The sequence below is a fragment of the Drosophila hydei genome, unplaced genomic scaffold, assembly GCF_003285905.1.
Source record: "Drosophila hydei strain 15085-1641.00,03,60 unplaced genomic scaffold, DhydRS2 tig00008119-arrow-pilon, whole genome shotgun sequence".
NCBI lineage: Eukaryota > Metazoa > Arthropoda > Insecta > Diptera > Drosophilidae > Drosophila > Drosophila hydei.
The window spans coordinates 4098555-4124582 of record NW_022045830.1 but is presented as its reverse complement, the minus strand read 5'-3'; the positions used below and the strand labels follow the sequence as shown (position 1 = coordinate 4124582).

At 41.1% G+C, this 26028-nt stretch overlaps 1 protein-coding gene across 1 annotated transcript; it reads right to left on the bottom strand.

Annotated features, from left to right (window-relative positions):
- Window positions 1–338: 338 nt before the first annotated feature.
- On the bottom strand, window positions 339–25480 carry LOC111597806 (protein kibra). Its single transcript, XM_023312691.2, has 9 exons — window positions 24449–25480; window positions 5453–5754; window positions 3310–4993; window positions 3067–3247; window positions 2608–2998; window positions 2232–2543; window positions 2046–2166; window positions 1769–1978; window positions 339–1701 (listed from the first exon to the last, which is right to left on the bottom strand). Exons 1-9 carry the CDS (start codon window positions 24799–24801, stop codon window positions 1326–1328), a joined length of 3930 nt encoding a protein of 1309 aa, XP_023168459.2. The 5' UTR covers window positions 24802–25480; the 3' UTR covers window positions 339–1325.
- Between the last annotated feature and the right edge of the window lie 548 nt (window positions 25481–26028).

Here is a 26028-nt window from a genome sequence, read left to right as displayed (position 1 = left end):
ATCTTGACCGAGCAATTTTCCATATGAACAAAATTAATAAAGCTTATTATTTTCAATTATGTCAGTAGAATTTTTTTTGTTTATTGCACAATTACAATATACATGTTCTCATTCATATAATTTATTATAGCTAAATTACTAACGTATATATATAAAAAAATATGTGGGGCTCTCTTTCCGTTATTTCTATTACTGAGTTTGAAGGACGAGGAAAGGGGCGGGGTCGGGTTGCGGTTAGTTTTAACAAAACAACAGCGATGCTTACAAAGAGCTGAGAAAGCAGAAACTAAAATTAAACTAAAATTACATATAACTTAATAGTTTAGTTCTTCATTTTTTTTTTGTTTTGTTTTGATTTTCTCATCAAATTCATAGCTCCAGGGCAATAGTTTAACAATGTTAACAGGCTTGCTTAATAAAATATTTCATTTCTTTTGTTAGGGCGCGTTCTTAGCTATGCTATATACCTCTGTGTGGCATATAGCGTTTAACTAATATGGTACATGGACTTTTTTGTGTTTGTGTATTGGTTTTTTTTCATAGGTTTTTTTATAAAAAAAAATAGTAGAATTCGTTTTGAGCTTAACAAAAACGCAAGCTAATTAAACTAACAGATTGGAGTAATATGCACTCATCCATTTCTATATGTATGTATATAATAAATATTTTCATTTCTTTTTTTTTAGTTGTATGTTTGTTGGTGTTTGCACTAAACTAATTTAAAATGTATCAATAGTCTCTATATGTACTATTTATATTATGTATATGTATATAAAAATATTCCTCTTCATTCGTATAATTTGCTCAAGTCTTAAGAATACAGTTGGTTTTCAATATGAATTTGATAGGTTTCATAGCGCGCAATGTGCGCGCTTTTAGTGGGGCGGGCGGAGCGGTGCGTTGCGGGGCGGGACATAGGTATATAAGACATTTGCTTTGCTCTTTTCATACAGGGTCAGTTTTTGTGGGGATGTGGGTGGAGGGGGTCAATTAGTACAAACTGACTATGGGTCTACACTAATACTACTATATATATATATATATAGATATATATCATTTAAGGCTAGTTAGTTCTATGCAGTTACAAATAATTATATCATTTCTTGCATGTTTCTTGTTGCTGTTGTTGTTGGTATGGTTTTTGTTGTTGGTCTGCTCCAACTCTTTCTCTATAAGGCACAGATATTTGTTACATCAGTTTCATCTAGTTTCTCTTCTATACACATAAATACTTTTCGCTTAATGCAAATAAATACCAAAAATAATTACAAAAATATACAGCTCAGGTGGGAAGGGATCCCAGTCTCCCAATCTCTTTGTGGGAACTACACCTCGACGCCGTAGTTGCGGTCGACGACGTAGTCGTAGCGCTGCTGCTCGCCCTTGGCCTCGTTGGCATTGGACGATGCTGGGACGGGTGTTGTAACAGGGGCTGGGTTAATGGCTGAAGTGGGCGTGGCAGTCAGCTTAGACACTGCGCCGCCTGTTGATCGATGGTGATGCTCACTGAGATTCTTATTTCTATTGCTGCTGGCCACCAGAGCCGTATTGATGGCAATGGCTGTTTCAGCCACATTATCCTCCTCATCATCGTCGTCGTCCTCTTCCTCCTCCTCAATGGCTTGCGCATCGGGCAGCAAAAAATCAATGGGTAGCTCAGGCACAGACATACCCTTGCGTGTGAAGAAGAACATTTTCTCTCTGCAAAGTACAACGGCGACTGTTAGCAACTAGAAGCCCTCTTGGCAGCTGCATATTGAAAACTTACTTGAAGGAGACCAAATCTGGGCAGCCTTTGGGCACCTTGGTCTTGCGTAGCTTGTGTATTTCTTTGGTGGTCTTCATGAGCAGCTTCTGCAGTAAACGCTCCTCGGGGCACTTGGTGGGGTCGGCGCGTGCCACTAAACGCTGGAATTCTTCATTCTCAATGGCCCAGGCCGCAATCAACGGGTCCTTGTTATCGCAGGCCTTCTGAAGTCTATAAGGCAATTGCAAAATAATGAGCACTCGATGGGGATATAGATTAATTACTTCAGTATACTTACACTTCCTTGAGGTTCTGCAACTTGGAGATTTGATCGTTGAGAAAGTATAGCTTGCTGTGCTGTGCTTGCAGGTCCAGCTCCAAGTCCAAGCTGGTGCGTGGTATGTGAGTATGATGCAGTTCTAAGGGACAACAAATATGATTTAGTTATATTCGAATTGAAAGCAGGATCTGCAGATGGACTCACTTGTGACGGACTTGGTCGCCTTTGGCTGGAAGCGCAGCGAACGCCGCTCCACAGCGCCGCGATGGAAGGTGTGCGGCGTGACACCGAAGTGCATGGCCGAGTCGGAGTCACTGCGATTGAGCCGGCAGTTATAACGATTCTTGCTGACTGCCGCCGACGGCGTAAATGTTTGCGAGCGTTTCACAGGCCTGTCGTCAAGCAGCTGCGTCTGGTTGCGCAGCTTCTCCGGTGGAAAGGCGCAATCTGTGTTGGTCTCCTTATCGGCATACTCCTGTTTCATGTTCTCCAGGTAAGCATCCAGCATGCACCCGGCTGTTGAAGGGATTTAAAATGCGAATTAGTTAAGAGAACAAAGCTCAAACGGATTTAGACTTACAGTGCGTCAGACCGAGAGTGCCGACGAGCTGCTGCTCATCTTCCTCGTCTTCATCATCGTCATCATCGTCGCTGCACTGCTGCTCATTGAGACGCACGTGCTCGGGCAGCTCTTCGGCTATTTGAGATTGCAGCTCCAATGGCGGCGCCTGATTGCGCGTCAACGTTGAGGTTTGTGATGAAGTTATTGTCGACTCATCCGAGGATTCCTCCCTTGTGTTGTTGTTGATGATGTTGTTGCTTGCTGCAACGGCGGCAGCTGCTGCCGCGGCGCTTGTGGAGGGTAAGTCCAGAGACTCAAATGTCGGTATAAATTTGGAACTAAGCACGTTGTACCACTTCAGCGTGGAATCATCGGGATTAAACTCAGCCATGCTGATCTGCAGCGTGCCCTATGCGAATCAAGTGTTTCCAAGGATTAGGGTTTATTTATTTAAAAGTTAGCGTCTATGGGACTTACAATAATCTCCTCCTTTTGTCCCGTCATGCTGACCACGGTCACCTGTAGGCTCTTGGTCAGTAACTTGTCCAGCGAGATGGGCACTGCGAATGTGTCATTGAAGACGGGCTTCTGGAAGTCACCCAGCGCCTTGGTGCGTATGGATGTTAGCGAATTCGGCAGCAGAGCGGCGCGCAAATACCTGCAATGGGAAAAGCGAAATGAGCAACTGCGTCATGAGTCAAGCATACGCTTTGCACTTACACTTGCGAGTTGTCCGTGGTCGCCGTCCACAGGGCTGACAGATTGTTGGCACGCTCCAGGGAGACAACGAGCACGCCTTCCTGCTTCAGATACTTAAGGCCAATCTGGACCTGGGCCAGTTCCTTGCGCGGCAGATGCGCACGGGATGCTTCAAAGACGCCGGAATCACCGGCCACAGATTCGTTGCTTACGGCTGCCGAAACGGAGCGCGTATTCGAGGTGGAGGAGGACCGACTGAGCATCTCTTGGGGCAGATCCAGCAGCGAGGGCTTTTCCGAGATGGGGGACAGCGGTCCATTTAGATTGAGCGGCGAGGAAAGGTTGAGTTTCTGCAGCTTCGCCTCCAGCATCATGCAGTCCAGCACTGTGGAGTCCAGATCGTAGGGATGGGTGCGTACACCAGCCAATGCCATGGGCACAGTAGGTGGAGCTGTGTAGGCGGGTGGCGCAGGCATCGCATTGGCGTAGGTGGGTTCCTCTTTCAGCGTTGCCTGCGTCTGCGGCTGATCGGCAATCGCATTGTACTTCAAAGGTGAGGCGGGTGGCGTTTCTATGGAAAGGCTGCTGCGCGGCGACAGCGAGACCTCTGAGGCTGGCTGCGGCTGTGGCTGCGTCTGTTGCTGAAGCTGATGCTGTTGCTGCAGCTGCACGGCTGGGTGCACGGGTGGCAAGCGCTGGTGCTGCTGGAATAGTCGCTGCGAGCGTCGCTGCAGATCCACCACATCAATGGGCGATTCACCAACGGCAAATGGATCTATGTAAATGTCCGTAAAGCTGAGCGCACTCTTGCTGCTGGCTGTGGAGAGGGAGCCTAGGCTGCTGCCGCTGCTAATGGAGAATGTGCTCTCCGAGGAAAATGATTTGAGGCGCTCCTCGAGCAGATTTGTGGACTTGAGCGCCTCCTGCAGTTTTGCCAGCAGCAGCTGTTTCTCCTCGTGGAAGCGCAGGCGGTTCGCAACGCATGTGTTGGTCGCCTCGTACGCCTCCTTTAGATCCTCCTCGAGCTTGTGGCGCGTCTGTTGTATGACCAGTTTCTCCTCTGCACTGCGCGATTTCAGGGATATGCTGTTCAGATCATTGAGCAGCTTCTCTTTCTCCTGTATCAGCAATATGCGATCCTTGTCGGACTCCAGCTGGCCAGGCTCAATGCGCTCTACATGATCGGCTAGCTGCTGTTGCAGCTTCTTTATGTGCTTCCTCCATTCCGCGTACTGCAGCTTCGTCTTGGCCATCTCAGCAAAGCGTGCTCCACCATTCAAATGCTCGCCGGCACCACACAGATCTGTCTGGCTGGCCACGCATACGCGATCGAAAGGTGAGGCGGCACTGAGCAGCTCAGCGTTCTCCTCGTTGATTTGCTGGCGACTCAGCTCGTTCTTGATCTGCACCAGACTGCGCATCAGCTCCTCGCGCACCTTCTCGCCGGAGACGAGTGACTTGTGCACCTTAAGCATTTCCTCGCGTATCGCCTGCACCTCGGCAATATCGTAGCAGCCGTTCTGGCGCGCATTGATCTTCTCGCCCACGGAGTAGAGCGTGTTCATGCCGCGCTCTGTGTAGGATATATCATTGGTAATGTGATTCAGCTCCTGTTTAAGTTGACGCACACGCTCACGCGCCAGCATCAGATCGGCGCGCAGCAGCTCTGGATCGTGTCGGCTCATAGAGCTAGACGACGAGCATACTACGAGAGAGCAAGAGTGAGACAAAGAGAATTAGTTAAGAAATTTCGTTAATGCTAAATCCCTTGTAGAGAAGAAATGGGTCGCTTATTTAAAGTATAGCTAAGTTCTCTTAAGAGCTAATCAATTAAGTAAAGGCAAAGTAAATCAATAAGCTGAGCCTGATCTTGCAGCAGCCAAACTAATGCGTGATAGCAGAAGTTTCAACAGATATTGGATCCATTTACTTAAGTATTTAATTTATATGGCCAATATTTACGATTAGGCTTAAAGTATTTTTTTTCTAATTTAGCTGTCATATCTAGAGGCATGGCCAAAAAATATTTGCTTATAAGCTGACAAGAATGTGCTTATCTATTGGGCAATTACTGTGAAATCTCTTATCGCTGTTGTTCGACAGCCACAGTAATTATGAAAAAGGTGTAATCGTTTGGGCCAGGCCATGTTTTGGGTATACTTACAGCTGCTGCGACTGGCCGCCAGCTTGTTGAGGTGATTGTATTCCTCTTGGGCAAGATTCAGACGCTGTTGCTTCACATCGTACATCTCGCGTTTGTTCTCCAGCTGATCCTGCGCCGCAGACAAATAGTCGCTGAGCATTTGCTCTTGGACGCTCTTCCACTCCTGCCGTGGATCCTCCAGCTGTGTGCTCTGCGCAATGTGGTTGATATAGTAGCGTCCAATATTCGAGTCGTACGCCTCCTCCCAGCCCACGGGCAGCTCATCGCCCACACAGTCCTCGAACGATTGCGGTTTTGTGTAGCTGCAAAAACAAAAAGATAGACGAAATTGGTCAGATCCAGGTTAGCCATGTGTAACTCGTTTGGCCGAGAATATTTAGCTTATCAGCTTGTTTGCATAGAGACAACAAATCGCTAATGAATTTCCGTAGAGAAGATTTCGGTTAGTATTGTATTTGCTGGCCCTATCTAAGATGTATCGTAACCTGTTTACCGTCTGTGGCCAACTGTTCCCACGCCAGCTAATTGGAAACGTTTCTCTGGGCCCATTCGATAAGATTAGCGACAACTTTTTGTCTGGTATTTCCTGTGTGCATTTTTATTTTTTATTTATTTTTTTTTTGCCGTGTGTTTCGGTAAAAGTGGGCAAAAAAACACACGAATACATACACATATTTCTTAGACTACAAATATTTACCATGCAGCATTAGCACTTGCCTAATGGTATGTCTACTCTCCTGCAGCGTTTGTTGTTGCCATATAAAATGCCCCAATGCCCCCTGGTACCCCCAGATGGTATTTGCCATATGTTTAATCTTATCGAGGTCGCAATTTTCCCGCTGCGGCAAAATAGCTAATGACGATGACGTTGTCTGTTGTCGTTGTTACTGTTAGTGTTGTTGTTGTTGTTGTCGTTGTTTGTTGTTGTCTTTATTTCTTATTTTTGTTGAGCTGTTTGTTTGCGAAATTCAATTTCAATATCAGCGCAGACAACAACATTTTCACATTCCAATGATAATTACTAATCTTCATAAATTAATTGCTCCAATAGGTACACACACACGCACTCTTTGTATATACTTTGATAATGTGCTTTAATTGAAAAATATATTTGTTGCTTTCTTTAGGGCTGGCATATTTATATGATTTGTTAATTAATCATTGCTGTGGAATTCGCGCGGCCATTAAAAGAGCAGCGCGCAAAAGGCGGCCTGACGCGATAATAAAATGTGCGCCAGATATATATAAATATATATATATATATGAATATAAATGTATATAAAGAGAGAGAGTGTGGCTCAACTGTCGGACAGTTGCGCATTCAGTATGAATTTTCCAAGAACAAAACTTGTTGGCGCAGTGGCTGCAGCTCAGTGCACAGATATGAGCTATAACCAAAAGTATCTATGAGTTGGCAAATGTATCTTAGCTATTCAATTAGTATTCAAATTCTTAACTAAATAATGTTAAGCATATCGCCTTTTCTCTGAGTGTAGCTAAAATAGTTTGCTGAGCAAGCAGCAGATTATATATCGATCGCCTGATCATGCCCCAACATTCTTAAGTTTTTAGTAGGAAATAAAGTTTTCAGCAGTTAGCCAAGTATGCGTTGATGTTTGGCCCTGATATATGTTTATTCAAATTGCTCTAATGACTCAGCACATTCCAGCAGCCTGTTTTTATACCTCTTTTATTATCAGCTGATCATTATAAGCTAGTTGTGACGTCGTCAGGGCGACGACGTGCACTTGGTCAGGGTCGCAAACGAAATGCCGATTTGCTTTAGGCTTTTGGCGATAAGCGATCATTCAAATTGCATGTGTTTCACTTCGGATTGATTTGAGTTTGTGTTTTCTTTTGTGCACCGGGACAAAGTGCATGCAAAATGTGTCATATAAAAACGTTCAGATTGGACACAATAAAAAAGCGGTCAACGGGTGAGCGAGCGAAACGGGATGGGGTTATATCAGCAAAAAGTGCAGCCGTAAATAAATAAACATCAGCACAGACAAAAAGGTATCCAAAGACATGTCCCAATCTCGGAACAGAGTCCAAGTTAGCAACTGACACACAAAACTATCTGGCGAGCGACAGAACATGTCAACAGCCGGCAGAGGAAGACTGGAGAACAGAGTAGGAAAAACGGGGGGAATTGTGGGTTTCATAATTTTAAATGGACGAGCTTTTGTATTTGTTTTCATTGGCTTTTCCACGTTATACGCAGCTGATATCTGCTTCAGTTACGATCGAGCACTGTTTATTTGCATGCGAGCTAAACTGTGTAAATAAACATAACGATCGTCCGACTGAGACATCAATATCACGTACGGACCCAAACAATATGGTTGAGTGATATAGCTAGAGATAGCTCAGTTGCCAGCTAAACTCGTGTTTTATTTGATTTGATGCCTACAATCGGCACACTTGAAAAAACAGATCTTTAACTGAATGAAACTATTTATTTATGATAAGATAAAATATTTGAGCTCAATAGTTTAGATTGGCAGTAAAAGGGAAAACAAGAACATGAATACAGCTCAGGCAGTGTTTATGTGCGAAGCTTTCGTTGCAAACGTCGTTTTATGTTGAAATCAAATACATTCCCATTCTGGCCCGGTAACACTAGATTTTCGATTCTAGCACATCGTTTTTTGCCGACAGCACAGTTAGTTTTGAAATTTGAATAGTTTGCAAGTTATTTCTGTTTCGTGGATTCAAATGAGCCGCTCGTTTGCACAGGTGGCAAATTGTGTGGCTAAACGCAGCTGGCTATAAAAAATGTAAAAAAATATTACAAAACGAATGGTTATAGAAAAGTTCGACTTTTCTTTCAATCCTGAAGTGCAGGCAAATTTTTATGGTTTTCCATTAGCGCTTAAATCGACTCACTTTGACCTCAGCGAGACCCAAGCAAATCAAAAATCAATGAATAGCTGAGTGGGTGGCTGGTTGCCGGGGCGTGCCCCGTGCATTGTGGCATCAAGTAATAGGGCTTCCTCTCAACTTGCGCTGACAGCAAACCGTTGGCGTTGGCCTTTTAGCAGTTGTTGGCTTAACTAACCAGCTAACCAGCTAACTGGCTAAATGGCTAAATGGCCGCAGCCCACATTGAACGTGGCGTTCGACTCAAGAAAACTGCATAAATTAAATAATTGTAAACAAAATATTTATGGCGCTGAGCGTCGCTGTAATAAATTCGCGCTTTAATAAAAAAAAAAAAAACAAAAATACAAAATAAAGAGGCCCAAACAAGTTTCGGGCTAACAAAATATTTCAGCATGAATTTCGTTGTCACAATAGCGATAGCAATAACAACAACAACAACTACAGTGAAGCATGACTGGGCATGACTGCTCATACAAGTGGCCATTGATGGTGTTGACCAACAAAAAAAAAACAACTTTAGCGACTTCAAAAATTTGTCATTAGGCAGCACTCAAACGAAATGCAAACAGACACAAATGTATCTATATATCTATATATATATATTTATATATATTAATATATAATATGTATATGCAGATACAGATACACACAGCATAGACACATTTGTATAAACAATATTATTTAACTGTTTACGACGCGTTTTATGCTAATTGGCCCGCTCATAAAACGTATTTCTCCAAATGATTCTTTGACTATATATATATATATATATATCTATATACGTATGTATATATTTGTTCAAAAATATTTAGTTGTTGTTTTTAAGTGACTTTCGGTTATATTTTTGGATTTATGTAAATGCTTTATTCAAGTTTTGGTTTATTTTTCTGTCGACTCTAGCTTTGGGCCCTTGGAAACTTTTGTTTTCGGCAGCCTTGTGACAGAAAACAAATTAAAGAAGCGTCAAAGTTCTGTTCTCTTTCATCTATTTTAATAGTCGATCATTAATTCAGTTAAGGAATTTCCAATTTGATCGCCCTGGCCCGAGCATCATTTAGCAATTCAAATTCAATCAGCAGGCATCAGAGACGACTCAGGCAAGAGCAACAGCAACAGTTGAAGCCGGTTTTCGAGAAATTTCATAAATCGCAGATCAACATAAACATTAGAGGGCCTAACTTATCTATCTATCATCTACCTTTGTATTTATACAGAGATATATATATGTATATATGCATGTGGCTTGAGCTTAACCAAATCACGTAGTCACTGTCAAGTTCTGCTCTAATTGTTTACTCTATATTTCTACGCTTGTTTTGTTTTTAACGGAACTGAGATAATAAACCACACGCTCTTCAATATATAGTACACAAACACACAGAGACACACTTAGAACGAGACAAAGACAACGATTTCCGGTTTATATAAAAATATAAATATACATATATATATATTCAAGCGCATGGCCCACTTGGCCCCAGCTTGGCTTAGCTCAGAGATCACAACAGCAGTTTTTTATGCAAAAAGCACAGCACATATATCTACATAAGCATTAAAGACAATTTATCAGGCAGGCAATCGAACATCACCTTGACATACCTACATGTATTTATAGGTACGGGCCGCGAGTAAATAAACAAATACTGTTGACGCAATTGTTTCCCAGTTAACTGCATTAAATATTACGTTATGGTCGTTAGGCATACGTAAGATCGTCACATGTTAAGATAACTCCGGAACACTACAGCCGAACCAGCTGAACTTAAAAGTGTGTGTTAAGTATCGAAACACTTGATAGAAATATTAATCAGCATAAAAAGATTAACATTTTGGAATATCTGCGTCATATGGGCTCGTCATATATGGCCATATGAACGTCACTTAACTGGAATGTCGGGAGAACTAGTAAATAATGCTCGGTAGTTAGGCTATATATATATATGTATATGTATATGTATAGGTATGTATATGTATATGTATATATAACACTACAACTAAGTGTGCATATAGAACTTTAACTATAGACTTTAAACTCGTATAAATCATCTAAAAAGATACCATTATTTAAGTTTCCATCCGATTTCAGTTTCTAAGGTTGAGCACATCTCACACAATTGACAGTTCGATAACAATGCATAACTTATAAAGAGTTATAGATACCCAGACTATAAAGAGCGCAATAAAATAATTTCATATGAAACTGTGACACACATAAGTTGAAATGGAGCGGAATCTAGAGCACAAATAAATGTTTTGGTATGATTATCACATGTTTTTGCTGCTTGGATTGGCTTGGCTTGGCTTTGTCTCTTCTTGAGTTGGGTTGGGCTGTGCTCGGCTATCGCTTATCAGAGAAGGCGTACAAAAATATTTAAGAGCTTAATCAAATTAAGCTATAAAGGTCGTACGTCGCTTTTATCTTATCGCTTCCATTTGCTCGTTGCCCGTTGCTCGTTGCTGCTTGTTGTCGACGTTGTTAAAAAGAAATAAATATGAAAAATAAGTAACATATAATGAGTATATTGCTCTACGATTATTTTTGTAACTTGTTTCAGGTGTCATTCACATTCTGCTGTTACCTGCGACTGCGATTGGGGCTGGGGCAAATTAAAAAGATATTAACTGCATTTCCTGTGCCCCATGTCTCTCACACTTTGACTTCCTTCCGGCGCACTTTTCATAATTTCCCGCCGCGCAGGGTCTCTGCAAGCGGAAATGCTGCACTTCAAGCAATTTGGTGTGGAGCTTATCAAATGCACATTTTATGAGCCAGCTCTAAGCATACTACCTCTATACATATTTTTTCTATAATAACTTCAAAAAGGTGACTCAAAGTCAATGAACTGCGCATGCGTCAAAGTTATTTTTCAGCTTTTTCTATTTCCATGTCTACAGACGTTCCTACGAGATAAGCCTAAACCAATTTCTGGCTTTTCCTTATCTTAAAAGGTATTTCACAATCTGTGGAAGGCACACAAAAGCAAAAAAGAAGAAAACAGAAGAGAGTTGGGTGTAAATATCTATGATATTCGTATGCCTTTCTTTTAGAGTATCGATATCTGGAGTTTCGTAAGTGGGTGTCAATTACAGCGCTGCGAGATCGCATAGGTATATAGAAATATATGTGTGAGAGTGTGTGTGCGTGAGCACTTTTCGACCTCAGGCCATGCGGCCATTTAAATGGCGTGGGCTGGATGACATTAGTCACAGAGACGATGGGAACTACTACATGGAAGACCCACTTATGGAGACCAGTGACAGCTCGTAATAGCCAAGTTGTTGGCTATTGCTGGCTGCTCTTTGGCGCTTTTGGCGTTCATTTCGAAATCACAAAATGTCTACCATAAATTCCAAAGTGAACAATTGAAATAAATTTTTGCGCCATGCGCAATGCCAACTGCATACAAATTAACTATTAAAAAATTCATAGAATTTATACACAATCACACACGCACACACACACATGCACAACAAACAACAAAAGCGCCCACTTGGAGCAACAGCTCAGCCCGTCCCTTCGCCTCCCCGCCTTTGTGGGGCTCATGGCAAAAGCAAAAGCAAAATAAACTTAAATTGAAATTTATGATATTTTATGACTTGTTGACGGGCATTCTTTCGTTTTCTTTTCTTTTTTGGTTTAGATTCGGAAAAGCGTTTGTTTACTTTCAGCAAGCACTGTTTGAAATTCCAAAAACTTTGCTCAACGTATGGAAGAAATAGCAAAAATAAGATTTGTGTGTATGGTGAATTACCTAGAAAATGCCGAAAGAAATCTGAAGCTTCTGCTGGCTGCAATACCCCGTACATAGAAATGGCGTGTAGAGGTAGTACGCGAGAACTTTGATGAGTAAAGTCAGCTTTTAGCTTACATTAAGTTTCACGAACTGATCAAGCAGTGAAGGTTCATTCAGAGTTACATAAATATGCATAAGAATAAAGAGATCTAATCTGTCTTTGAGTTGAATAGAAAGAGTCTTAAGTTGAGTCAACATTTTCTCTATTTATACACAGACAGGGTAGACAACTACCAAATTATGCGGGCCAATAGACAAGGTGAGCTTTCTGGCCATCATTCGTGGTGCCATTGATCGATGAGCGCTTTGACGTCTGTGGATATACGTATATACACACATATATGTTGTATCTATGTGGATGCCCCCATGCATATGCTAATATGGGCGACCATTTCGGAGAGAATGTGTATATGCCAATATTTCACTGTAACAAGCGTACGAAATTGCTTTGAAATTCTTCTTCATTCAAACTTTTGCTGCTGTCGCGCCGCTCGCTTTTGGGAAATATGCAAACGGTATTCGGTACGTCAACAAAAATTCGTGGTATGCGCATTATAAAGCTTTAAATTCGACACGACAACTCGGAAACATTTTCGTGTCGTTCGAGACGCCCACATGGAACATGCCAAGGCACCCAAAGATACACACACACATGATCAAATATTTCACACAAAATTCCTGCTAAATACAATACATGTGTGCGCTCTATAAAGAAACCTTGACAACGTCAAGAGCAGCGACAGAAAAAAAAAAAACAAACAAAAAACAAACAAGTGCAAAGTTTGCTTTGAACTTCTTGGACTGCAAAGTGTCCACCTGTGCAGTTTCTTTCGCTGGCTCTAGCCGCTTCTCAGAATTTTCAAATTGGCTGCCCATAGCTGATCTGTCTTCAGATACATTTCCAAGCTTTAGATGCTTTTGTATCTTTTGCAGTTTCTAATGTTATACAAGCACTAATTTCTTCATAAGTTGAAGTCGCTAGATACATTTCCAATCTTAAGATACTTTTGTATCTTTTGCAGTTTCTAATGGCCCTGCTTCTTTTTGAGCAAAAATAGACTTTATCCCAAATGATATGCAGTCCGATGCTAAAACAATACTTAGTTTGACGTGATCGTGCGCCTGCCCACACACATTATAATATAAAGTCTATAGTTGCCATCAGCATAACTATTACCATTACCATAGCCATCTACGACGACGACGTCGTCGTTGTCGCTGTTGTACTCTGTCATTAACAAAACAACTGTTGCGACCTTCACATACCAGAGCAGCCAAGCGACTGTGAGCCAAGCGAGCAGCCGAACGGTTGAGCTGCCGACTGCCTGAGCGCATGGGCACATACGTATGTATGTAGATAGTTACATACATATGCGCTTACAAACATATTATACACATGTGCATGTATGTAAGCATGCATGTGTGTAAGTATATCGCATATTGAAATAATAATAAGGCGAAAAATCCATCTGAGAAACGTGAATGCGAATGCGAAACGCGAAATGACGACAACGACGACGGCGACGACGACGACGTCGACGCGACGTCAAAGTCTCAGACAGCAGTCGACAGCAAAAATTTGTTATATACTATATAGACTTGTATCTGTAGCTGTAGCTGTAGCTGTATCTGCTGGTTGTATCTGATAGAATGTGCTCGTAATAATGCGCGAGTGCGCTGAAAAAAGGGGAAGTTGCATTGTAAATATGACGAACGCTTTAAGTTGAGCTGGGGGCGCATTCCTCGCATAAGGTCGAGCGTATAACTGGGGAGGAGGGCACCATAATCACACACAGACACACGAGTTAGCTCTTAGCTGGAAGCAAGCGTTACTTTATTTAATTTTTTTTCTTGCTGGGAATCCGGCCATGGGTAACGTCGGACAATACAAAAAATAAGCAAAATACAAATAAAATGGGAAAAAAATTATAATTTCTTAGCAATTTCACATCAGAATGTTAAAGGAAGCGAGTGAAAATTTCTTTGGAATCATATTAAATCCAATTTGTTGCATTTGCTGCCAGCCAGCTGAAAATATATGTGTGTTATGTATGTATAAACATAAATTCAATTTACGTTTCGTTTATTTATTTATTTATGGAAGTTGTTTAATTCTGTTTTCGCATTCTGAAATTTTTGTTAGCCAAATGAAATTTCATAATTTACAGCTGCCAATAACGAATACCAAAAGAATCATTTATATTTATTTCAATTTGATATATTACCCTCGAAAGTGCATAATATAATTTAGAAAATACCCCCGTTTTGAGTGCATGCGAAATGAAGAATACAGCATTAGCCCGCATGTGCATAGAATATTGAATTTATTTATAGACGTTGATCTGTTTGGAAATTCTCGGCACGAATGCGAAGAACAGCAAAAATATTTGAACAATTATTATCCGAGCATAGTGAATACTATGATTGAGTTATCCAGTTTGATAGTCATAGATAGATAAATGCAGTACTGTTCATAAAAATAGTAGTGCAGCACTATACAATATCTAAGCCCGAGTAATAAGTTTGCAACAAAAAAAATCATCAAAATTAATATCACAATTACCGTAATACTCGTTTCAAATTGACTTCAAAATATAACGTTTATCACTAAATTGTACAAGCAAGTCCTAAATTCCATCTGTAAAGTAAAGAGTATATGATCTTCGGCGTGTCAATTCTTCTGGCTTTTTTGTACATTTTTGTGTCAGTTTCTGTGCGCACACTTTGTAGACAGTTTGGCAATTCGCATCACGGCCAAAAATTATTTCAAAAATTTATTCATTAATTTCGGCTCATATATGCGTATAGTATATAAACATATTTTATTTTTGCTTTACATGCCAACGAGCTACAGCGGCAACAGCAACAATACAATGGGCTTGAAAAATACTTTTCGACAACTACAAAAAATGCCAACAAGAATGAAAGCTGCTGACCAAAAATAAAAATAATAAGCAGAGACGAGAAAAATGCCCCATGTCAAATGGGCCAATTAACATTTCTGTTATTTTCAGCTTTTGTTTTCAATTTTTTTTTTTAAATTTTTTTTTCGTTTCTTTTGTTTATAAATAACGAAGAATGTTTTGTTTAAGTTTTGTTGTTGTATGCAAAAATATTTGTGCGCTGTTATTTTTAACGCCAGGTCATAAATAAATAAATAAATCCTTGCATTTCGATAGCCCTCTGCCAGCTCAGGTCTGTGCATTCATCTATAATATTTCTCTTTATACATTTGGCCGCAATAAAATCCCCCAAAAACGAATTCCACGATTATTGTATTCAATATTTGCTGTTGTTTGTTTATCTTTTCAATACATACACACACACATACACACACCTCTAGGCAGACGGCTGAAAACGTGAAAGATTTCCAATTTTATGGTCAACGCTCGTGGCATTCCTAGAATTATACAATAACTAGTTGTTATTAGCTAGAACCAATTGATTTCAATACATATTTCTGCCTTTTCCTAGTTAACGAACGTGGAGCAGTTACACTTCTGAGTACACTTCAAGTCGAAGTCGAAGTTGGGGTAAAAGTCTTTAAATGTAGTTACATATGTTTCAGGAATGTAAACAAAAGATACTTTTAGAGTACCAAGTAGAGATACTATAATATAGCCTTTAAGTTTAAGTATCTGGCAGATGCACTTGTGCTATAAGAAAAACATACTTAGTTGGAGATACATTATCAGGAATCTATAAGCTACATGCTGCTATTCAAAGAGTTTATATTGCAGAAAGAGTCGATATTTAGATCTCTATCAAATAAAGACGCTCTACTTTGTATCTTGACAGCCAACAGATACATTTTCGATATACATTCAGGCAGGCAATTGAGCTATTCATGCTAGTTGTTCAACGAGCAAAATTGCACGACAAATGAGACAAAATATTTCTAAGTAGCAGCAGCAGATGTACTCGCTACAGATACATACATAAATGTATATGTATGAATGTATGTGTGTATGCGTGTGTGTGTGTGTGCGTGTGTACGCGATCATTTACTCCAAAGCAAACAAATAAACAAACGCACAAACATGCATAAATAACTATAACTCGTTGCAGTTGCAGCAACAGCAACAGCAGCAGCAGCAACAAAAATGCAACAGCAACAGTCGTCGCAGTTGCCTCCAGCAAAGCAACTCACACAGTTACTAAAACACACACACACGTACACTCACTAACAGCAGCGACGTCGCGTCGACTGCGCAGCGGCAGCGGCTCAGGAATGCGGTTTTGACAAGTTCTTCTAAAATTGTACGAGCAACTTTGCTATTTACGCTATGAAACGACGACGACAACAACGACAACAACAACAACAACAGCAACAGCAGCAACGATGAGAGCGAGAGCAACGAGCGAGTGTGCGAAGGAGCGCGGAAAGCAAAACAAGCAAGAATGCAGCCAACGGGTGTACTGAATAGCTGGCATACCCTGTAAATAGCTGAAGCCACAACTAGCTAGATGTTGGCCCAAAGTATATCAAGGTTTCCAACAAGATAAAAGAGTTTTAGCAGCTTTTTATGATGTGGTATATAACAGATCCTAAAATCATCATCTTCTCGCATTTCTTTGATCGCTTACAATGTAACACAATAGTATAACCTGCTTGTTAGCTTTTACATATAGGGTATTTGAATCAAGCGAGCGGCTGGCTGTGGGAGCGGGCACGGCTGCCAGCCGTTGGAGACACCAACGGAGAGCAAAGAGTGTGCGCGCTGCTTGAGGCATGCCCAACAACAACAACAACAGCAGCAGCAGCAACAACATTGGCAGCAACTGTTGTTGTTGCTGTTGGAAAATATTTTAAAGTTGCAGTGAACTCGCAGCAAACGCGGCACCAATTGAATGCAATTTGTGCGCCAGTGTGTGTGTGTATCTGTGTTTGGATGCATTTATTGAAGCAATGCGCGCATTGCCTTAAATGCCAACTAACTACTATTGCTGCTGCCATACTACGCTACGCCCAGCTTTTTGCTGTTGTTGTTTTTGCTGCAAGCCTTTTGTATTTGGCAAAACATTCCAAACGGCCATAAAATGTTCTTATTTATGTATGTATGCATGTGTGTATGTGTGTGTTCTTGTATTTAGCAAGCTGCACACGACTGTGCAAATGTGAGGGGTGCAGCATGAAGAGGGGGCGGGGCAGGCAGTGGAGGGGATTGCAGCGGAGTTGCTTTGACATGAATGTCAGCTTTGCGCATTTAAGCAGTTTAATCAACATTTTTTTTATATTCCTTTTTATGTTGCTGCTGTCTTCTAAGACGCGGCTGCCACAGCAGCGAGAACCGGAGCCGGTTTGTTGGCCATTTCATGCATGCAGCCAGGCAGTCAGCCAGCCAGCCCCCCAGTCACCCCTTTCCACCTTCTCTCATACCCTACCCATGGCATTCTATGTGCTGCACTTGAGTGCATGTATCTGTAACTGCAGCTATAGCTATAGCTGATGCCGGGAGTATCTATGTATCTCTATATGTATATTTGTATGCATCTGTGTGTGAGTGTGTCGTTGTCGTCGTTGTTGGCTGTGGCACGTCGCGTATTCTATGCAACGTTCAAATGTGATTGCACTTTTCTCAACTTTGCACCAAAAACAAAAATACAAAAAGAAAGAACAAAAAAACATGAGCAGCTCGGGCTGAAAGTGTTGCGCACGTTGAAGCTGACCCACAAACCAATAAATTCCAGCTCAAGTATCTGTGGAATGCAACCGAAATGAGGAAGAAGCAGATGGAGCAGATGCTGAATAGCAGAAAATCTTGCGCGTAAAATGAATTATGCGTCGCTGTGCTAAACATTTTGACAGCAGATGCATTGCCCAAAGCTGAGGCTGAAGCTGTAGCTTAAGATACATACATATACATATACATATACAGCTGCCATATACAGCTATAGCTTTTTGGGGCATGCGAGGAATGCAGCCTGTAGACGACCTCTGTCTGGCTGTGCCTTATCACTTCATTAGGCCATAAATTCGACAACAAAACATGAGCACAAAAAGCAGCATGAAAAATTCCACAGCGCGTTTTTTAGTCTTCTTATTTTTTTATTGAGTAGCAGACAACAGAGACGCACACACACAGAAAAGATACACAGTTACAGCTGCAGATACTTTGTGGCAGAAGCCTGAAGCGGCTGCGTTTGCGTCTGCTCCGCCTTCACCAGAGTCATGTTAATTATGCAGCATGCGCTACATGCATCCACAAGATACAGATACAAGCACGAATATGTATATGAATACGAATACGAATACGCGTGCGCAGAGCCATAAGCCTACACTTCAGATACGAACTTCAGAATATGTTATGTGCACTCAAATGGCATTCGGAAAGTGCTACTGAAAAAAAAATACAAAAGATTCGTGCGCCCAACAAAAGAAACACAACGAGATAAATGTCGAAGCGGAGGAGGAGCAGCAGCAGCAGAGCAGAGGAGAGTGCAGAGCGAGCGTATCTTTTGGAATGTCTTTAAGCTGTTCACGGCACTTCCTCGGGCCTTCAGCTTCAGCTTCAGCTTCAGCTTGATCTCCATTTCAGCTGCTGTCTGTCTACTCCTTGGCGATCGCATCGCATTGCATCGCATAAAGCGGACTTCGGGTTCGGGCACTGCCAACAGCTGATTACAGCGAACGGCAGTGCCTGATTAGGGCAATTAATTGCCAGCGATTGGAATGCCTCGCGCCCCACCCCGTCCCCATGCACTCTATATGGCAATAGTATGCCAAGCAGATCTGCAACACATGGCGCACATGCCAATTGCGAGTCGAGTATATTATGGCGTGGAATGTGACTTGGATTGGGATTTGCGTAAAGCTCATTCAAGGATAGAACAGGACACAAATATTTGAGTATTTTATAAAACATAATTGTAATCATAACTTGTGAGGCTATATAGATGCGAATCTTTCCCTGCCTACCCGTTGATTAGCGTATCTATACAGATTTCCTAACTATATAAGCAACAGTACGTGCATTTGGCAATATCAGGAAATGCTTCAGCACATATATATGTATATATATCAGCTTGCATATATACGAAGTCTTTGGTTACATTTATTTCGGGCTTGGCTGTCTCCTTCCGCTTGCAAATGATGCAAAAAATAAATATATATATAAAAAAATGCCATGGCAACTGCAACAGGCATAAACAATGCAAAAGTATCTCACAGCAATTTATCTTGAGTATGCACATTCCTGCGCTTATTTCGTTTCATTTCACTTGAGTTTTTTGTTGCTTTTTTTTTGGTTTCTTTGCTTTATTATTTTTCATTGCATGCATGGAAAATTGCTACCTTTGCAGGCCAAGCTGCGGGCACACAAACGCATATATCACGATCACTCAAGAGCCAGCTCAGCACATGGCGCGGCCCGAAACGTCGACGAGTGCAGAAAAAAAATAAAACAAATGTAAAAAAATCAAGGAACTGTTGAAGGCATTGTGGAATGCCGACGATTAGATACCCTGGCATTATAATTGCAACTGAAATTGAAGTCAGAAGCATCCTGGATATCTATAGTTATTTTTATATGTTATATATATTACGACTGATCATATAAAAGGATCAGTCACAAGACTTAACTCTATCTATGTCAACTTAAATATAAATGAAAATAGTTAACATCAAATGCTTCATTTTTGTATCTTCTTTAATACCCTATCTAAGGGCAGTTTGAAATCCAAATCCATAGACAGCCTTGGAGTGCGAATCGGAATCGGAGTACGAATCAGCGTCAAGAGGATTTATAACTAAGGGAGGGGAGGTCCATATGCTGCTGCCGCTGTTACTCCACTTCTTCATGCTTCCTCCTCCTCCTCCTCCTCCTCCTGCTCTGCAAAGGGAGGGGCAACTTAATTTTCTGCTCACGTTTGCAGTTTTGCAGCGCAAAGTGAGTGAAAAATTGCCCAGCTGCAGGAATGACAGCTGAATTATTATAAATCGATATGCTGGACTAGAATAGTACTTAACTCCATTCCACCATTCCACAGATTGGAGCGATCGGTCAGCGTTATTTACTTTGGAGCTGGGCGCAGCTTTTCAAGGGTAATGCCACGACGACGACGGCGCTCTTAATTAGCACATGTTGAAAAGGAAATCATTATGCCTGATAAAAATCACAAGTGTTGATTGCTGCAACTAGCAGAGCGAGCGCCAGGCAGGGGAGTGGCAAGTGGGCAACAAGTGCGAGCGAGTTGACAGGAAAAACTCACAGATCGAAAACTCAGATCGCATTTGGCTTGTTGGCAGCTCGCAGTTTGCAACTGGTAACTTGCAACTTGCCACTTGCAACTTGCAACTGGCAAATGGGGGAAAAACACTCACACACACAGAGATACAGCCGCTAAAATGGGCAAAACATGCACCGCGACCAGCAGCGCACTTATGTATCTGCCAGATACATAATGTATCTCTCTTTCTATGCATGTGGCATGGGGCATGTCGCTTGCACGTTGCACGTTGCAAGTGCAAAGAAAATATTTTTTGACGCTTTGGGCCGCTCCAAACTAGAAAATGTTGCTGCTGGCGTTGCATTCATGCGCGTAATCAAATTGTAATCACGGCCTGGACGAAGGCAGCAGCAGCAGCAGCAACAACAACTGCAACAGCAACAGCAGCTTTTTCTTGTTGTTGTTAAGTGGAAATACTTGTTGCACAAATGCAATGCGGGCTGCTGCTTTGGATGAGGCAGCACAGTGAAGCCTTGTTAAATGCAACTTGCAACACATAAAAATATATTATAAAGTTTTAAAACTAAGTCTAATCATAAGTCAATGTCATTTTAGGAATTAATAAACAACATATTATTATTATTATTATTTATATATTATTTATATATATATATATATATTTAATTTATTTATATGCAAGAGTATTTCTATATTCGATATTTGCAACATCTAGTTTTACATTTTTTTCCTCGACTTTGTTGTTGTTGCAATTGCCTTGTGCAATTTATTAAATGAAAAATGCCGTTTTACAGCTTTCCAAGTTGCATTGCCTGTATGTAGCTCTCCCTCCGCCCGCTTCCTTCTCTCGCTCGCTCTCTATCTCTCTCGCTCGCTCTGCTTGCGTGTGTATGTGTGTGAATTGGCTCTGGCATCTTTTGCAGTAACCAAATTGAATTTTATGCAAATTTTACTGTTTCTGCTCTGGCAAAAAATCGCCACATCTAATGCATAATGGCACGCATACTCTCTACACACACACTCGCACACACAGCTCGATCATTTAGCGGTTTTTATGCAATTGCGTTGGCAAATGCCAACGGCTTGAACCAAGAATTAGAACGTTTCATTTGAGCTACAGATACGCATGCATATCGTTCACATAATTGACGTTAGTTGCGCCGCACTGGAACGATTGGGAATAGAGCCCACTGCAACTAGTCCCCCCCTCATGACTAACGCTGCTGGCGCCACTGCGTTCGACTTTTATCAGAGACTAACAAGCGGCGTCCGCTTTCGCTAGGCCCATTTTATGTAAAACAAACGAGTTCGAGTTCAAGTTGGAGTTCGAATTCGTATTCGAATTCGACGTCGACTATCATAACCGGTAGCCATTGTCGTTGGCTGCCGTTACAATGGATTTGCTGATAATATGTGAACCCTCAATCAACAGACTTTGGCTAGTTTAAGAGCTGATCCCATATGACTGATGATCGCAGTTCCAGCAACATCATAATTTTTGTTGTCTTTTGACTTTTTATGTTTTCACAATGATCGATGAAACTGTCACCGAAAAGCAACAACAACAACAAAAGCCAAGCTCCACGCTTTACAGTTTATTGGCTAGAAATGTAAAAATAAAAAAATTCCACTGTGTCGCCAAGTTGGGGCAAACAATTGGCTAAAACTAGCCAAAAGCGTTATTAGCATGGCCAACAGCGACGCTGACGCAGTCGTCTTTGACTTTTTGTTTATATAAAAAACCGAATTAAAGAAAAAGTAAAAAAAAACAAACAAAACAAAATAACGCCCGTTGAAAAGTTGTACAGACAAGTGAAATACACAAGTATCTCAATACCCTACAAAAGAGCTGTTTCGACATGTTGCAAAGTTGGTAACCTCAACGATCATTGCTCTGCAATCTAAACTTATTAAAAAAGAGTTGGTTAAACTTTGCTTTAAACGTATACTTCGTATGTCTGTTATGTCTCAAATTAATTTCAATATCAAATTAATTTTCATATGCCAAATGCTTACATTCAAGGGTATTCCAAGTGCGGCCTTGCTGATCGCCGCGCTAGATTTGTGCTCGCCCCGAATGGGCCCCGAGGCTTGGCTCGCTTCGCCTCATGGTATAAATTTATTTATGGCTTATTGGAATTTTTGCGCGCTACCGGCAGCAATTTTTTTTCTTATTTTTATTTTTTCTTATTTTTTTTCAAATTCAATAACAGCTTGCATGCCGGCAGAGCGAGATGGAGAGAACAGTGTGTTAGAGAGGCGGCGAGACGCGGCAGGAACGAGACGGTGATAGCCAAAGATGGGGCGAAATAATTGTGGCAAAAATATGCGAAACGTGCAAAACACCAATAAATTGAACGAATAAAAAAAAATAATATATAGACAAGCGTACAATAAATACTAGATGGAACTACACACTTATTTTTAGGGGGATTTTTGTCGCTCATTATGGAAGCAAATTGAATGGAGGTTAAAGAGATATATTAAGAAATTGAGTTAACACAGAGATCGGGGAATGCATTACATTGATATAAGTATTGTGAAGGATCACCCATGTTATGTGTTATATAATCTAGATCCCAATGTTGCATATAAAGAGATGATCAATTAGTAAAACTGAATGGTTAAAATGTGTTAATTAAATCAATTATTTAAAATCAATCATTTTTAACCGAATGATAAACTCAACACCCTCAAATCCCTAAATATCACAATATATTTGCTTATTAGCTAATCTCGCTGCTATTCCATACAAAATCATGGCCTTTTTCCCACTTGGCACATGTTCATATACACATACATACACATGTTTGCACACATACACACATATATGTAGACACAAAATCAACTTGATGCATAACCCTAACAAAAATGCGCAGATGTTTCATTTCATTTCTCAAGCAAAAACGAAACGCTACAAAACAGCGAACAAAAAATTCCACAACGCTTTCGGTTTGTTTAATTCAGTGAAACATTTTGAACAATGTCCATGCGATTTGAAACAAACAAAGGGAATGTTTGTGTTAATTGAAAGCGTGAAGCACAGCAACACACTTACACACACACATCCAGTCACGCATATATACGAACACACAAACACATGCATAGAGCAAAAGAATTTGAGAAATCAATTATTTCGAAACTGCAAAATTCCTACATACATTTGCAATTGTTTATGGTAAAAAGACAGACGGCGTTTGTGTTGCGAGTGCGAGCGAAAGAGCTTCAGCTGGAGAGAGCGGGCAGTACACAAATATGTGAGCGAACGTCGAGGCGAAACGGCAAATGGCTAAATGTATCTATGGCCTGATGTGAACGTTGTCAGCTCCCCTCCCTCTCGCACCAACAACATCTCGCCGCACCATCCGATCACACAACTGTGCTTATTGCACACGCTCTCTCACATTCTCTCTCTGTCGCTCTCTTTCCATGTGCGCGCAGTGTGCATGTATGCGTGTGACATACACTCCACACAACACACACCACACACACACAGCTCTACACATTACGTATGAGGGATTTTTAGTTTTGCTTGCCTTTTATTTTGCTTTACGTTTTTTTTGCGGATCATTCGCTGAGCTTTATTTAACTTTTGCTCTCTCTCAGCTTGGCCCCCACTCCCCTGTGCCCCCCAAGAGCCCCACCACTGCGCCTTGTTGTCTGTGCCGACGCTCGCTGTGCCGTTCGCTTTGCTGTACATTTTTTTTGTTTTACATTTCAGTTTTTGTTTGTTGCCGTTGCTTCAGTTGAGTTCAGTTATACTTGGAGTCTTAATCATCACTTTGGAATGTTTACATGCTCAAACTTATTTCTTATTTCCTTTTATTTTTTCCCAGTTGTTTTTCATTTTATTTCGCTGCCCTGTTAAAATATGTAATTTATTTTGCTTTTATTGCTGTCGACTCTGCTGTAGAGGCTGCAGCTGCCGCCGCTCTGCCTCTGCTTCTTACCGCATTCCAATGCACACGCACACAGTCACACGAACACACACACACTCAACTGAGCTGGCAGATGCGCAACGCACCTTTTCTTTCCGGTTGGAGTTGGAATTTATATGGGGTTTTTTAAGGGCTTCCTTGACAAGACGTCTCTATAACTACATATTTATATATACATATACTGCTCTTACCGATCTCTGGGATCCAACCATGTGGTCTTTTTGTTGATGTGATCTATGTAGTAGGTCTTGCCATCAAAATCCCTGGCAATGTCCCAGCCATCCGGCAATGGGAATTCGCTCTGCTGTCCAGGCTGCTGATGATGATGATGTTGCACATGGTGATGATGATGATGTGGATGTGGTTGTGGAAGCTGTCGCGGCTGTTGTTGCTGCTGCTGCTGTGGTTGTTGTTGATTCGACATTTTGGCAAAAAAAAACTTGTCTGTCACTTGGCGCGCGTTTTTTCTTTCGATTTTGGCTTTTCGGTTTCTCTTGTTTATGCTATTTGTATTACTTTGCCTTGTGCAATGTACTACATACATACAACAACATATTTCCACGGACGCGATACACGATAAGCGAGCGAGAGCAAGCAAGCGAGCGATCGAGCGAGAGAGAGAGGCAGCTAGCAAGGCGCGGGCGCGCGCTCTCAATTATTTATTTATTTTTTTTCATAACTGCATTCCATTCCAGCACAAACACACACACATACACACTAATACGCGTACGCACACACAGGTCACACATACGCGGACAAAAACTCTCGCGCACGACGCGCGATCACTTTATTGTTGTTGGCTGTTATAGTTGTCGATGCTGTTGCTGCTGCTGGTGCTGGTGTTATTGCTGCTGAGGCTGTGTTGTTGCTGCTGCTTCTTCTTCACTCACAAGTCACACAAAACAGAGTGCAATTGAAATTCTGTGTTTTTATTTGCCTGCTTTTAATGCTTAATTAAAACTAATTAAAAAATAATTCAGCGTTTGCTCTTATTTCTTTTTTTCGAGTTCGCAACGCGCCAGCAACCGAAACCGATAAATATCAATGTAGCGTTGAACTTGTGTGTTATTATTGCTTGTGTTTTTTATAATTATTTATTGCGTACACATTCCCTAAGCAATACATCTAGTTTCGATAATTTATTTGCATTCAAACTGATTTAATTTTAGTTTCAAGCGACCGCACAACCGACCGCACGCTTCAACAACACATTCTACAATAACAATGTTCATGTTGAGCAACATTGTTCATGGGAACACTTTTGGCATTAACATTGCTATGTTATTCTAACAGTGTGTTCAAATGAACTGATGGTTCGCTCAAAATGGCACTGTTATAAATAATGCCAATAAAATACTTTGAATGCATGTGTCGTTTGCACAACACAGGTGTTCAAGGCGAGAAACTCCAGTTTGCAAATTGCATATAACATGATATGCTTACGGTTTAGTTATCTTATTCTTTAATTGCCAAGTTACAGTTGTTAGCATGAGGAGCAGTGCTACTAGGTGAGGAGCAGCATTTACATTTTTTAATAATAGACGTCAAATGTGGAGTCGTGTCAATGCTAGTGTGATAAAAATGAAAAACAGATGGCGTCAGTATCGATGTGTCGAATGGAGCGCCATCTGTGTGTTGCAAATCGATACCCTGTAAACAGTAGAAACGAAATCAAAAGCCGACCAGCACGCAGTAAGAAATTTATATATATGAATCAGAGTAAATAAACTAATTAAGTTAAATGAATAAGTCAACTTTGTTTCTTTCATTA

Coding starts and splice junctions, on each gene's coding strand:
- LOC111597806 (XM_023312691.2), bottom strand. CDS start 24,801: ATGTATGTAGTACATTGCACAAGGCAAAGTAATACAAATAGCATAAAC. Junction 2,544..2,607: donor CACTCTCGGTCTGACGCACT/GTAAGTCTAAAT, acceptor TCCCTTCAACAG/CCGGGTGCATGCTGGATGCT. Junction 1,702..1,768: donor CCAGATTTGGTCTCCTTCAA/GTAAGTTTTCAA, acceptor TGTACTTTGCAG/AGAGAAAATGTTCTTCTTCA.